General features: G+C 48.4%; 2 protein-coding genes across 2 annotated transcripts; both read right to left on the reverse strand.

Moving 5' to 3' along the window:
- Positions 1-713: 713 nt before the first annotated feature.
- Positions 714-8,300, reverse strand: cnmd (chondromodulin). Its single transcript, XM_008277696.1, has 7 exons — positions 8,220-8,300; positions 7,876-8,016; positions 6,691-6,831; positions 6,056-6,169; positions 2,845-2,995; positions 2,301-2,410; positions 714-1,626 (listed from the first exon to the last, which is right to left on the reverse strand). Exons 1-7 carry the CDS (start codon positions 8,289-8,291, stop codon positions 1,402-1,404), a joined length of 954 nt encoding a protein of 317 aa, XP_008275918.1. The 5' UTR covers positions 8,292-8,300; the 3' UTR covers positions 714-1,401.
- A 1,847-nt stretch (positions 8,301-10,147) lies between these two features.
- Positions 10,148-13,456, reverse strand: LOC103354358 (protocadherin-8). The gene is made up of 3 exons (XM_008277697.1): positions 10,973-13,456; positions 10,595-10,820; positions 10,148-10,500 (listed from the first exon to the last, which is right to left on the reverse strand). Exons 1-3 carry the CDS (start codon positions 13,454-13,456, stop codon positions 10,148-10,150), a joined length of 3,063 nt encoding a protein of 1,020 aa, XP_008275919.1.
- Positions 13,457-14,386: the final 930 nt, after the last annotated feature.

The following is a 14,386-nucleotide window of genomic DNA, read 5'->3' on the forward strand; positions in this document are numbered from 1 at the left end:
CTGAGTTGTTTGGCCAGCAGGCGAGGATGCAGCCCCGAGGTGGAGCGGTGATTTTACAGGGGGAAGATGTGGGGAGAACGGGGGGCACCTCCCCTGTTCTCCAACCACACATATGCGGCAGCTGAGAGACTGTGAGGGGGCGTCCTGCCGAGGCGAGAGAGCATTAATATGGATCAGCTTTCCTAACCGCATCATCAAGCCTCTCACACTGAGTTAAGTGTTAAATTCATCACACATCGTTTCATCTCTCGTGACGATCAAACGCCCATTTGTGGCTCTGGATGGAACTCTTAGCTTCCTAACACTTTTTTTTTCTCTCTCTCTCTCTCTGACACACACACACACACACTCCTCCAGTATCCGTGACACACACAAACACACCGCCCCCATCCTTTACCCCCCTACCCCCGCCCCAGGCAGCTCTGTGACATCAAAAGGGAGCTAAGCGCTTTGCATCGTGGGTAAGATCTGGGAGCGTGACGGCTACAGAGTCTTTAGTCTCATTAAAGAGTTCTAGAGCTGCAACTCTCACATTAAAGAACTCTGGAAACTTCTCTCTCTGCTCATCCCTTTGGAGCAGCTACCAGATGTGACACTCCTCAAACTTGAATGTTTTCAGGCGTGGAAGAGGGAAGAGTGGGGTGTTTCCAGACAGACCCAGGAAGTGTTTACATATAGGACGTAAGGTCACTTGGAAGAAAGAGAGGTGCCGCTTGAAAGTTTACTTAAAAAAGTTTATTGCACTTTGATATAGCTTCTTCAATGCAGATGAAAATACGTTGAGATGAAAGTTCTGAGAGCAGAAGCGCTGTTTTAATGAGAGCTACTCATGAGGACAAAAGAGGAGGGAAAAAAAAAACACAGGAGTCAAAAATATTTGTCGAAAAGTAAAACAAGCAATAGATGCTATTTAGGGCAGCTGTTGAACTTCCCTATAGATTTATTTACAGAAAAGCAAAAAGAGTGACAGAAACAGACTGTATGGATGCAAGCTTCTTCCTCTAGATAAATGGGTGATGTCTCATAAAACGTGTGGAGCTGCTGGATGCTGCATATCATAACTTACTGTATATTCATTTTGACAGCATGTTGTAGTTCAGAAGGATCTAAATCGATGGCTGCTATGTTTTTTTAATAAGACAAGCCGAGCAGCGTGCAGACTCTACCTTGTACATGTGAGATCATGACTGTCCTAGATTCGGCACCGTGCATTTCTAATGTGTGGACACTTTTACTCGAATCTGCTCAGGTGCCTACAGTAGATGAGAATAACAAAAACCACCCTTTTCTTCCCTTCATCTCCCCTCCCAAGGATCCCCCATCCCCTCCCTCCCTCTTTCCCTCCTTTACTTCCTTCCCTCCTGGACTTTACCATCTTTCAGGTAGGGGGGTGGGGGGTGTCTACACCAGACCCAGAATGCGTGCCACCCACCACTTGCAGGGCATAATAACTCTACAGGCCACCCTGCAGCCCCTGTAGTGGTAAGGCCACGGGTGGTAGCCACCCAGCGGCTCGCAGATCCTCTGGCAGTGGGTGTAGCCGCGGCGGCACTCGTTGCAGCACACGCCCTGGTGGTCCAGCATGGGGTCGATGTCCATGGTGCCCTGCTCGCCCTCCAGGCCTCTCTGAGAGGAGGGAAGAGAGGACAGTGGTCAGGGTGCGTTCTGTCCGGCTTGTCATCTCTAGCTGCAGAAAAAAGCTCATTTCAAACCAATTAAAAATGAATTTCCGACAGGCGGGATGGGGAGGAGGGGACGTTGTCAGATGTGGGTTTTTTGTTGTCAGATATTTTCTTTTTCAACGCTTGCTGTTTACCCCCCTCTGCAGTTGTCAGGAGTGTGTTGGGGGGGATGCTTCAGTTTGAGGGATTAGGAGAAGTGGGGCCCAGCATCGGGGTGGAGGATGTGGGATCTGGGAGGGAGAAGATGTGAATGTATGGGAGTCTTGTGTGTGCTTAGCAGGGCAGAGGGGCCACAGAGGAGGGAGGAGGAGGAGGAGGAGGAGGAGGAGGGGATGCTGTGGAATTATTCATACAGCCTCGGTGCTGAAAGGAAAGCTTTGGACAGCCACACACAGAAAACGCATGCACCCACGCATACGCCTCAGATTTGCAGTGACAATCCGGGCCCTCCGCCGTGACCCCAGCATCTGCTGCCGCTCCCGCAGCTGTGAGAAACTCTCCTCGGGAAAAGCCTTCTCAGGTAGCCCCTGAGATCCGACTGGACAGTTGCGAGCGCCGCCGCCTGACGCAAACACGAGGGAAGAAGAGGAAACGTGCGAGTTTGTCGGCGTGACTCACCTGATAGGGGTTCTCCGGGTTGAACTCTGCCTCCACGTCCTCCTCCTCCTCCTCGACCCCGACTGCCTGCCGGCGCTGGCGGGGGGCGGCCCTCCTCTTCCTCTGGCCGCCTGCACACATCACAGTTTCAGTATCTGACAGCAGACCAAATTTAGGAGCGGAGTGGCACTAATGTGGCACGGCTCCTGATTGCACAGCCGTTTCTCTGGCAGCCTTTTGAAGTCCTCAGATGAAGTAGAATAAAATTGTGTTTGGAGAACTTTTGACCTCCCGGCATGCTAAAAATTGTACACTCAGTAGCTCGGAAACTTCATAAGGACTTGTGCTTTTTCTTTTTTAGCCTGTTTTTTTTTTTCTTCTCCTCTGTAGCTGTAACAGCTGCAAAGTTAAATGGAAATACTTGAGACCATTTGACCCACATCCTCTTTGTTTGGAATAAAAACTCACATAGTCTTTGAGGGGAGAAAAAAAAAGGTGCTTTTTTTTTTTTTCCTTTCAGATTTACATTTTTCAAATCTTTATCTGGAGAAGTCTGATTTCTTACTGGTTGAGTAGGTGGGGCGAAGCCAGAAAATTGGCAGGTCTTCACACAAGTCCTTGATCTTGTTGCTGAGGAAGGTGGAGTCCGAGAGGGGAGTGTCGGCCGCCACCCAGATCAGATCGTCCTCAAACTTGGCCGGCATCACCTCGTCCTCCTTCAGGGAGAGAGAAAAAACAAAAAACAGAAGGTGAGGCAAACATCACAAAAAATCCGTTGCATAAAAATCACACTTGTTTATGGATCCTGTTACTAGCTCGCTGCTTTAAATAGCTCCACTCCTGTCCGAGTCTAATCTGCATTAATGCTGCGCCGTTAATGCTCTTTAACAGAACATAAAATCAGTAGTAAAAATGAAGACCTGGAGGCTCCAGCGCACAGATTCCCTCAGCACTAACGTTTAGCTGCATCCACAGTGTCAGGATGCATCAGCGTCTGAGGAGAAAGAGGGATTGGATGTCCTAAATTTACAGGTTTCAGCAGATAAACTAATGAGGTTTCCAGAGGGAGAGACTGTGTAAACATGCAGCCTGCAGGTAAAAGGGGAATTCTGTGGGGAGGATTTTGCCCAGAGGCGTTTGTTCCTGAGGGCTGCACTGCAACTAGCCACAGCCATGTTTAGGGAATGTTATCCTCCAACCTTTCAGAAATGCTGCTGCTGGTTTCTTTTTTTCTCTCTCTCTCTTCTCTCTTTTTTTTTTCCAGCTCAAATGATTTGCTGGAGGGACAAATAAAAGCTGGGGTCCTTCTTCACTGCTCGACTGACTGATAAGAGTTTATCTGACCCACTCTCTCTGGATGGAGTCGCATGTTTGTGTGTGTGTGTCTGTGTGTATGTGTGTGTGCTTATCTAACCCATATTTGCCATCACTCTAAATTATAGCAAATGACCAGCCTGCAGCAACCATTACAACAACATCTCCATGTCTCCAATCACACACACACACACACATATATAAACACACACTACGTACAAATGATCATTTATGAGGCAAAGAGAGGCAATAACACAAACGCACACACACACACAAAAGCACAAATGTGAAATAAATGATCGTTCATGAGGCAGACAGAGGCAATAAGAGCAGCCCTGCGTGATAATTAATTGTGTTCTCGTGTGTGTGTGTGTGTGTGTGTGTGTGTGTGTTTATGCTCGTTCATGAGAGCGATTGCGGTGCTGTGGATTTATGTGGATGTGAGGCTTACGCAGAACAAAATGATTTTAATTATCAGACAGCCTCAATTGAACAATCACAAGCTGTGGCGTCGGTGTGTTTTCTGATAACAATCCTCACGCAGACACACACACACACACACACACACACACACGTTTGGCTCTGTCGACTGAAAGTGGAGCTTTTACTGTGTAGATTTCTCTTTTTTTTAATCTTAACAGAGTCCACCGAGCTTTTATATGATGGGAATCCTCAGAGGAAAATCACCTATGTGTTCCAGGTAGGATACCGCCGCATACATTTGCATCACATTAAAAGTGACAACGATGCAGTAATGCAAGTTTTAGTATTCATAGGAAAGACTTACATGAAGGGTTTATACATTAGAACCGAGTGGCTTAAATTGGCTCATTATAATATATTCATTGTTGCCCTATAGTTCGGAAATAAGCCTTTTTTTTAAAGACTCCCTTTGGTGAAAATCTACTTTTTAACCTTGTTAAGTCGTCTATATGGTACTTTTTGTGTTAGAGAATAAGCAAAATAAGCTGTCAAGGCCATGACTGAGCACTTTCACTTAAAAACTGCAGCGTACCGATGAAAACAACATGACAGCCAGAGTTTCATTCACAACGAAAATAAGGAACCGATGCTGTTAACTTGCAGGTTTGGACTTTCCATAATCATCATACTTCTTTAGAGTCGGCTTCTGATTCGAACATGTATGGCAAAGAGCAGTTTTACAGTGTTTGAGGAGAATCCACAGTGAGCTGGTGTGCTCGAGCTGCTGCAAGTAATGGAGGAGGGGATAGAAAGAGAGGCGGAGACTTTGTAGAGCTGCAAATTCTAGAGAAGCAACGATGTAGAACCAGGGGCTGTTTTCAAGTTTTAAAATAAAACAGCTAAATGTGTAATTTTGATGTTCTTAGATGAGTTTTGGGGATTAAATCAGTTTCCATAGAAGGACTTAAAGAACATCGTTTGGGTTGTCAGGTTTGAAATATCCCTCCAGCAAAAGTTTCCCTTAAACAAAACTTGATTTTTTTTTTTTTTTTGCTGACTTTGTTTTTTCAAAGTGAGCAACATGCAACCCTTTACAATAACCTAATTAGTCAAATTGTCCTTTCCTAAATATTTAATTAGCTTGATACCTGTACTCCGCGTAAACAACACGCTCACCGTGACGATGTAAACAAACGGACGCTTAGTGAGAAGAATGGTAGTAATGCAAGGTCGCATATAAACTGTCAAAAAATAGCATCCTGTCCTTTTCTGAACACATTTTCCTGACTTTTATGGAAACTGCTATGAGGTAAAGAGAACATGTAAAGGAGAATGTATGAGGTTTATAGCGGCTAAGAGACTCCGTCCATAAAAGATGGATGTAGTGACACCGTTTAGTTTTTGGGGCCACTGTTTCACTCTGAAACCTCGGGACAAGTTAAGGGTGAATATCATCTACTATCAAGTATTTTCTTCTAAATTAACTCATAATTGACAAAATAACATCATGCTGGACTGAAGGAGACTTTAAAGTAGTGATTGAGACCATAAACTCATTAAGGAAATGTTTACTGAGGAAACAAATCTAATGTAAAACAGATTCATTTTCTCATAGACTTCTATACAATCGGATGCAACCAGAGAGGCGCCCCCTGCTGGCTGTTGTGTGTTGGTTTTGTTTTTCAGCGCTGGAGGTTGGCAGTTCAGGATGACCACAGTAGGATTTTTTCACTGGAGGGTCATGGCTAAAAAGACTTAGCATGACATGCTAAGGGAGGATAATTACCTGTCAGAAGTCATTCATTTAAATGGCTTATTACATGTCAATATAGAATAAACAGACTATTATTGGAAAAACAATATGAGATTCAACTTTGAGTAAACAGCAGTACCAGAAGTAATCAGTGTTCTTTGTCAGAGCAGTGCTGATTGATGATTCCCTCCACGCTAAAGCATGTTGCTGACTCAGTTATGACTAGTTAAGCGGATGTGTGGTTCCATCAATCGAAGACATATAAAACAAAACAAATTCAACCCACCAGATCAAATGTCAAAGCGTCCTTGTTCAGAGCCTCCACATCAGGCAGGCGGGCTTTCACCTGGGTCTTGATGTAGCACTTTTCTCCTCCTGCAAACCGGATCCCTGTGATCCCCTGGAAAAGTCAGGAAGGACAGGGGACACACAAAGATCTGCAATTTAAATCTCACATCTCCAGACGTTATATTCTTCTCAATAAGATTCATATCAGCTGTAATGTTACAACTAAAATTTTCTGATCTCGATCAAATTTGGTTTTTTTTTTTATTGCATTTGTGCAACATTTTAAATTTAAAAAAAATACAATCACAGGGACCACTGTGATTAAAGGTCAAAATTTCAATAGTTAAAAGGCTAAAACTGCTGCTTCACTAGTCTGATTGGCCTGATTGGGGCACTTTAATTAAAGGTCAAAAACCACCAGTCTGAATGTAATGAAAATTGGAGGGACAATGCATCTTGACACTGATTGCCCCTAAGGGGATAACTTGTCTACTTGCTCTTAATTTCTCTGCTGTGGTAATGAGCCAGTCTCCCCACAAGGGTCTTTTAAAGTTCCAGCCAATTTGATTGACTTCTTCCGCGACGCTCCGAGCGGCCTCCTGATATTTTCTGATTACTTTCAATCGAACTCACAATCTCAAAGTCGTGGACCTCCACGGCCTCGTCGGCCCCGCTGCCGGTGCTGAACCTCTCCATGTTGTTGGCCGTGTCGATCTCCATGGAGCCCTCCTCCACTTTGCCGTTGATGCTCATGCTGTAGTGGACATTGTAGACCTGCACAAACACACACTCAAGGGTTTCAGACTGGCATGTTAGGTATGAGAGCCACCCCACACCCCCCCCCAGCTCTCTCCTTCCCTAATCTTTACCCCGTGACTTTCCCCTCACACATCTCTTTTCTCAATTACTCTTTCGGATGCACATATTCATTCAAACCTGCTGAGAAGAATACAATCCTCACAGCTCCCAGTAATGTAATAACTCCTCCACACAGCCGCTCCATCACCTCTTAATAACATTTTCTAACTTCTCACTGGAAAAACACACTCGGGAAGCTACACTTTTACCTCTCATCTCGTACACCTCTTGCCCCCGGAGCATCAGCCGGACCAGAGAGGCCCCCCCTCCGCCCCCTCACCCCACCTTACCCCTCCTCACCCTGACAGGATCCTGCAGCAAATGTGCACAACGCCTCCATTCACCGAGCTCTGCCTCAGACTGTACCATGGAAATGGAGTGTTTAATTTACATTTTACTGTTTGCCTACACTGCAAAAAAAAAAAAAAAAAAAAAGTCATCTTGAAGAGTCCTACTGAGACTTTAAATTCAAAAAACTCCGCCAGTGACACCTAACTTTCACTTGTTTCCAAATCCCATAGAAGCAAACAGCTCTTATAACAATAATAGCTTTAATTGAGGACATTGTTGGAACAAACTGCTTTGAATTGGAAAGTAGTGGAATTTAGTCACTGCTGGAAGATTTCTTTAACTTGTTTGAATTAAAAATACTCAGGCAGACTCTTTAGGATGGCTTTTTTGCAGTGTAGGCAAACAGTAAAATGTAAATTAAACACTCCATTTACCTCCTCTTAGCTTCAAAACACAACTCCATCCTCCCCACAACACGTCTAGATAATAAAACTGTGTTAAACTGGTGCTTTTTAAACTCTGAATATCTTAATGGAGCTTCTTCAAGTGGGAAAAAAATAAAATACAATACAGTCTCGCTCCTTATTATTTCCCCTCATTAAGTTTTTTTTTTTTTTGCAGTGTAAGCTGAACTCACACAGAGAGGGGAAAGTAAGATTTCAGTCTCACGTGTTTTTCATTGTTGTTCCAGAAGTAGAAAGCTCCGACGGCTCCCAGCAGAAGCAGGAGGGCTCCGGCGATGAGCACCGCGATCCCGGCCTTCAGGAGGCGGCCGGTGGCGGCGGGTTTGACGGCCACGGCGGAGTAGGCCTGCGGTAAGACGGAGAAAACACGGTTGTCCAACTCACTTTAAAGCAAGAAACCTCAGATCACCTAATGATATGAGTGTGCAGGGACGTCTTAAAGTGTATATTAGTAATCTATCCAGCTGTGGCCCCTGACTGGCCCCCACTCATGCGCAGTAGTCGTGATGATTACCCTTTAAAGGTGTATTCTGACCCGGACAGACTCACCGGAGGCATGAACTGATGCAGGTCCTCTGGTCCCGCTGAGGCGATCGGTACTTTCTCTGAACTCCCGGCCATGACTGGAGCCAAACACCTGAGGAAACCCCAGTCCAACAGCGCCTCTCTCTCTTTGTCTCCCCCCCTTCCTTCCTTCCTCCCTCTCTCTCTCTGAGGGGGAGGTGGAGGATGGACACTCCTTCTCAGTGGCACAGGTCCACTTTTGCGCCAAAGCGTACACGTGCCTTTTCAAGTTTTAATAAAAAGGTATACCACTAATTTGAGCCAGAAGTTTTATGCTTTTCTTTCCAAAGAAAAAAGTCATTAATGATTTTCCCCCTTTGAAGATCACATAGGCGGCTCATGTAACTTACATGAGTTTGATTCCTGCTGTGATCCTCGGAATTTCATATCATTAAGCTTTATGACAGCCTCAGAGTCTGATCTATTCAGCAATTAAGAGGATGAGGAAGAAAGGATGAGGTTTGTCTCCCCGTCTCACCTTTGCACATCCCCCTCCCTCCCCTCTCCTCCTTATTTCTCAAAGCCTCCACAGACGGTTTCAGGTCAAAGGTGATTCTGGCGGAATGTCGCATGTTTTTTTTTTCCCTCCCCATCCCAGACACGGACAGTATAACCTATTTACACGGCGGTGTGCGAAAGCAGCAGCTTGTCGGACAGATTTCCACCGTGTTTCCCCACATCTTCTGTATCTGCGTCCAGAAGCTGTTATTAAAAATGCCCTGAATCCATGAATGATAATGACAGGATTACGTAAGGGGCGCACGGTGCGCATTTGGCAGATCGACAAAAAAACATCCTGACAGGATAACAGGAAGATTTCCTCACAAGGACTCCATGTTCTTTGACAGAATAGCACACGTGCGTTTGAATGCCTTTACTGTCAAACTTATTCTCAGGCTCCTTCTTATGTGTGGAAGCTTAGCAGACAAACAGTAAATGCGCCTTTACGCACGCACAGCAGCTCTCATTATGCACGTCTCTCCTATGCGCACGTTTCAGGTTTTTAATGATTTATGTAGTGGAAACCTGAGCCTATCTTTAATTCCTGCATTAACATGCGGGTCCTATGCAAATAAATGCAGTTATTAAATCCGCGAGAATGAAAAGAATAACTATGAAGGTTTTTTGCTCGTTATGCATGAGGTGACGGAGTGATTTGCTCAGAGAAAAACCTTGGCGTCTGCTCTGGCATCTCACCAACAAAATCGTATTCACAGAGGGGGAAAAAACTTAACTGACCTTCTTCAGTGGGCTGCAAGGACAGAGGCTCACTGCTGCAATAACAGCGACGCCTGTTGGCTTTTACTAGAGACTGATGCTCCTGCAAGGCACTCACAAACATCCTGCCCACCTGATCGTCGTCTGTTCACAGAAAAAAAACGCTTGACTCCCTTGTTCAGAACAGTATTTCAAAGTTTATTTTCTTTCCAGAATATTGTGATGATAAAAAAATTCTGTACAATTAATTATTATTGCATTCAAATGATTTCATACATGGTCATCAACTTGATACATTGTGGGTCACCAGCCCTCAAACCCAACAGTTTCTGGGGCCATTTTAAATAGTAAGCATGCTTGATGATCAATAATTACAATTCTTATGTACACATCTTTGCTTTATTATTACTTTTTTATAAAAAATAAAACCTCTGTATGTACAAATCTTGCATATGATACACTTTATGTCCAACAAAATGTCTCAAAGTGATTGGATGGACGTCAAATGTGGCTTTTACATTAAAAACAAAGACACACAAATATTAGGATATAAACTTATATATGCACACTCTCCACAACAAATAACTTCAAATAGTTACATTATCCTCATTGTCAATGACTCATAAATTAAAAATCTGAATACACTATACATTTCTTTGAGAGTGAGCTTAGGTATGTGTGTGCTGTTGTCTGTTTTAGACGTCATCGTTGGGGCAGTGTGTTGGGGTGGGGGTGTAAACAGGGATGCTGATGTCGCTGATCTCCTGCACCCTCACAGGCCTGGGCGGGGTGACCAGGACGTAGTCGTACTCTCTGTGCAGCACCTTCTCGTACACGCTCTGCAGCCCCACCGTTTTGGGGATGTGGGCCTGGTAGTAGTTGTCCCGGCGGTGGGGGTCCCGGGGCAGGGAGGCCGTTTTGGAGAGGCTGCTGAAGGAGGAGAGGGTCGGGGCCGGGGACGGGGCAGCGTTGGCTCTCACTGCAGAGGGGCTCCAGCATCTGTCCGAGTGACCCAGCACTTTACACTCACTGGTGCAAGCCCACAGAGCTGAAAGAGAAGCAGAGGAAGAGTTAGATTCAAATTGGTGATTAACTCCCATCACATCCGGTTTCCTGTTCATGTAATTTTCTGTTTTTCTTACCATTCTGGCCGCCCATGGGAGGAACCACAGCCCCATCCTTCTTCAGGCCGGTGTCTCCACTCACATCACTGTCACTGTCATTGAAGTCACTGTCCCCCTTGCCGCTGTCTTTGCCACTGAAGGCTGGATCTCTGGCAGAGATGGTGGTGTAGGAGTTGCCCTTCCAGATGGTGATGGGCCTCACAGCTTCCTTTCCATTCCCATAGCCAGGCAGAGTGGAGTATCCCTGCAGGGAGAGAAATCAGAGGTTACTGTCTGCTCCATGAACATCAGGCAGTTTGTGCGTGTGTTTGTGTGTGAGTGTGCGTGTCAGTCAGTCACACCACACCTCCCCCTCCTCCCCCACCCATCACCCCTGAGCACAAAGGTGCAGCTCACCTCGTGTTTATTCCCTCGGAGCTTGCTGTTGTTGTCTGAGTCGTACACGCAGGGCACCTCACTGCCGTCCTCTGAGGCCGAGCACATGTCGCTGCCCCCCGGGTGTGCAGAGGTGAAGCCCCCGGGCTGGCTGCTGTAGGAGTGTCCCTCAAAGCCCACTGCTCCTCCCGCTCCTCCTCCCCCTCCACCACCGGTTCCGTGCAGAGGCAGGAGCGGGTTGTCCGCCACGTGGCTCCTGCCCCGCTCCAGCGTGTCCTTCTCCCCGTACGAGTCGCTGTCCTCCCCGCTCTTGTCCCGCTTGCGCCGGTTGCAGGTGGTGGCGATGAGGATGATGGCGAGCAGCAGGAGGGTGCAGCTCCCCGCCAGGACGACGATGATCACCACCGACAGGTCCCACTGAGCGTGCGCCTCCTCCCCGCCGCCCCCGACGCCACCGGGCTGGTACACGGTCCTGTCGCTCGGCGGGGACCCGGCGATGATGAGAAAGTGCAGGGTGGCGGTGGAGGTGAGCGCGGGCCTCCCGTTGTCGCTCACCGTCACGGTCACGCTCAGGGTCTCGTCCACGTCGTGGCTCAGCACCTGGTTGAGGTAGATCTCCCCGGTGGCTTTGTTAACGGAGAACACGGAGGGCTCCCCGGTGGCCAGCCCGTAGGACAGCTCCGAGTTCACGCCCTCGTCCGCGTCCCGCGCCTCCACCCGGGTGATGACGTAGCCGCTCGGTGCGTCCCGGGGCAGCAGGACCTCAGCGGAGCCGTTGTGGAGAGCGGGCTGGCTGATGACCGGAGCGTTGTCGTTCTGGTCCACTATCCGCACGTACACGTTGGCGCTGCCGGACAGAGGCGGAGAGCCTCCGTCGCTGGCGGTGATCCGGAGCTCCAGCTGCTTCATCACCTCGTAGTTGAAACTCCGGAGCGCGTAAAGCGACCCGCTGGCGGGATCCAGAGACACGAAGGTGGAGATGGGGGAGCCCATGAAATAAGTGTCCGCCAGTTTGTAGCTGACCTTCCCGTTTGACCCCATGTCCATGTCCCGCGCCACCACCGTGGTGATGTACGCGCCCGGTGCGTTATTCTCCACTACAGCCACCTCGTACACGGGCTTACTGAACACCGGAGCGTTGTCGTTCTCATCGGTGAGCCTGATGGTGTACTGCGTGATGGTCCTGAAGGGAGGAGAGCCCAGGTCCTCCGCCACCACCGTCAGGTTGTACTCGGGAATTTTCTCCCGGTCCAGTGGGCTGGTGCTGACGATCATGAAGCTGTCCTCGTACGCCTGCTGCAGTCTGAAGTGATCGTGTCCGTACAGCGTGCAGTGAACCTGCCCGTTAGCGCCCGAGTCTCTGTCCGAGGTGCTGACCAGAGCCACGAAACTCTCTCTGGCCGCCGCCTCCGTGATGTACGCGATCCCCGCCGTGATGGACGTCATGGGGGTGATGGAGATCTCCGGTGCGTTGTCGTTAACGTCCTGCACCTGCACTACGATTTTGCAGATGGCCGGGCTCGGGTTCGGACCCAGGTCGGTGGCCTGGACGTCAAACTCGTACGTGTTCTTACTTTCAAAGTCAATCGGGCTCTCCAGAGTGAGCCGCCCGGTTTTCCGGTCCACTCTGAAGAGTTGTCGGATCTCCGGGGGCACCTGGTTACCGAACCCGTACACCACCTCCCCGTTCAGCCCCTCGTCCGGGTCCTCCGCGTTCAGGTCCAGTAAGAGGGAGCCCACCGGCGCGTCCTCGGGCAGGTCCACGGAGAAGCTGTTCCGGTCGAACACCGGGCTGTTGTCGTTGTAGTCTTTCACCTTGATGTTGATGCGCGTGGTTCCGGAGCGGGACGGGTTTCCTCCGTCCATGGCGACCAGCTCCAGCGCGTAAGAAGCTTGCGTCTCCCGGTCCAGCTCCTTCATGAGCACCAGCTCCGCATATTTAACCCCGTCGGCCCTGCTGAGCACGTCGATTGAAAAGTGGCTGTTGACGGAGATCTGGTAGCTTTGGATGTAGTTCACTCCAACGTCCTCATCCACGGCAAAGTCCAGCGGGATCCTCGTGCCCACCGCTGTGTTCTCGGAGATCTCCAGACTCGACTCTTTCCGGGGGAACTCGGGGGAGTTGTCGTTGATGTCCTTGACCTCCACCTCGACGTGGATGAGTTTGAACTGCTCTTTGGAGAAGCTGACCACGTCGAAAGCGATGAGGCAGTGCAGGGTGTGTTTGCAGATCCGCTCCCTGTCTATCCTCTCTCCTATGGTCAGCTGCCCGTCGCTCTCCCGCAGACGGATGAAAGACGAGTTGAACTGTTTCATCATCCTGAAATTGGTCCTGGAGCCTCCCGAGGAAGAGGCAGAGGAGGAGATGTCCTTGGCCAAGTTTCCAATCACTGTCCCCGGTGCGTCTTCCTCAAATGTCTGATATTTCACCGTCTTTCCTTGTGTGACAGCAGCCAAAGAGACGCACACGAGCACCAGCAGCCCGTTCCACCCTATTTCTCCCATCTTGACACCTTCACTCCAAAAATATTCTGAAATTCAGCAAACTGTCCTCACTCAGTCCCAACTTAGAGTTTAAACAAAACGCACCTATGAAAAAAGCTGCTCCTCCCGCCCTCCGGTCGACTCTCCGGGGCTGTGTTTTTGTTTTAATATAAAGCCTGTAATAAATATTCCATATGTCTTTCAATGCGCACTCCTGATGCGCTCCGCTCTCTCTCTACTGGAGGTGTGCTGCTCTCTCAGCGCAAGAGGGCTGCAGTGTCTGCAGGAGGGTTTATACGGAGAGGCATGCAAATGAGCCGCACTGTGACCAATCCGGGCTTTGAGATGAGGAAAAAAATAGGGGGACTTCTGAAAGACCTCTAAACCCTGTTTAGAGATTCCTGGACTGTGCGAGGAACTTGGCTCCCAATATGTGGGCTAAACGCGGGGCTTGATTTAATACAGCTATAGTTTCCGTTGCTTGTTTATGTTCCTGAGGCTGTTAAATGAGTCTGCGCACCGACACATGGGGGGAGCGCAGAGATGCGCAGTGTCCCTGAGTTAGAGGACAAAGCATTTGAATAGGAGTGTCTGCTCAGGATGCTTTACCTCCATAGGCGCGCGTTCAGTGTAAAGAGATTTATGCTTAAACACTAGTCTGCTTGGATCCCCACGCACGTGTCCCGTGTAACCCACGAGAGTGAGAACAGCCACGGGGAGGGCTGAGCTGCCCCACTGACCTCTGATCCTGGAGAATAACTTCATACCTGCAAGAAAGCAAGACACGATTCGTCCTTTTCTCCAACCTCAGTGCGCCCTGATCGACTAAGCCGCGCAGATAAGATTACTTCTGATGGACTCATAACGCTGAGGCAGCTAAACATGCTGAATAATCGCAGAGTCGAAAGAATGTGGTGTAACTGGTGGCAACGGCGTCGTTTTAGCGCTCGT

Source organism: Stegastes partitus, unplaced genomic scaffold, assembly GCF_000690725.1.
Source record: "Stegastes partitus isolate 25-593 unplaced genomic scaffold, Stegastes_partitus-1.0.2 Scaffold105, whole genome shotgun sequence".
NCBI lineage: Eukaryota > Metazoa > Chordata > Actinopteri > Pomacentridae > Stegastes > Stegastes partitus.

What these genes read in the sequence shown, in the direction of transcription:
- cnmd (XM_008277696.1), bottom strand. Translation starts at nt 8,291, where the DNA reads ATGGCCGGGAGTTCAGAGAAAGTACCGATCGCCTCAGCGGGACCAGAG. An exon ending in TGCATCAGTTCATGCCTCCG is followed by an intron (nt 8,017 to 8,219) that starts GTGAGTCTGTCC and finishes GTCTTACCGCAG; the next exon opens with GCCTACTCCGCCGTGGCCGT. An exon ending in GGAACAACAATGAAAAACAC is followed by an intron (nt 6,832 to 7,875) that starts GTGAGACTGAAA and finishes GTGTTTGTGCAG; the next exon opens with GTCTACAATGTCCACTACAG.
- LOC103354358 (XM_008277697.1), bottom strand. Translation starts at nt 13,456, where the DNA reads ATGGGAGAAATAGGGTGGAACGGGCTGCTGGTGCTCGTGTGCGTCTCT. An exon ending in TCCGAGGGAATAAACACGAG is followed by an intron (nt 10,821 to 10,972) that starts GTGAGCTGCACC and finishes CTCTCCCTGCAG; the next exon opens with GGATACTCCACTCTGCCTGG. An exon ending in TCCCATGGGCGGCCAGAATG is followed by an intron (nt 10,501 to 10,594) that starts GTAAGAAAAACA and finishes CTTCTCTTTCAG; the next exon opens with CTCTGTGGGCTTGCACCAGT.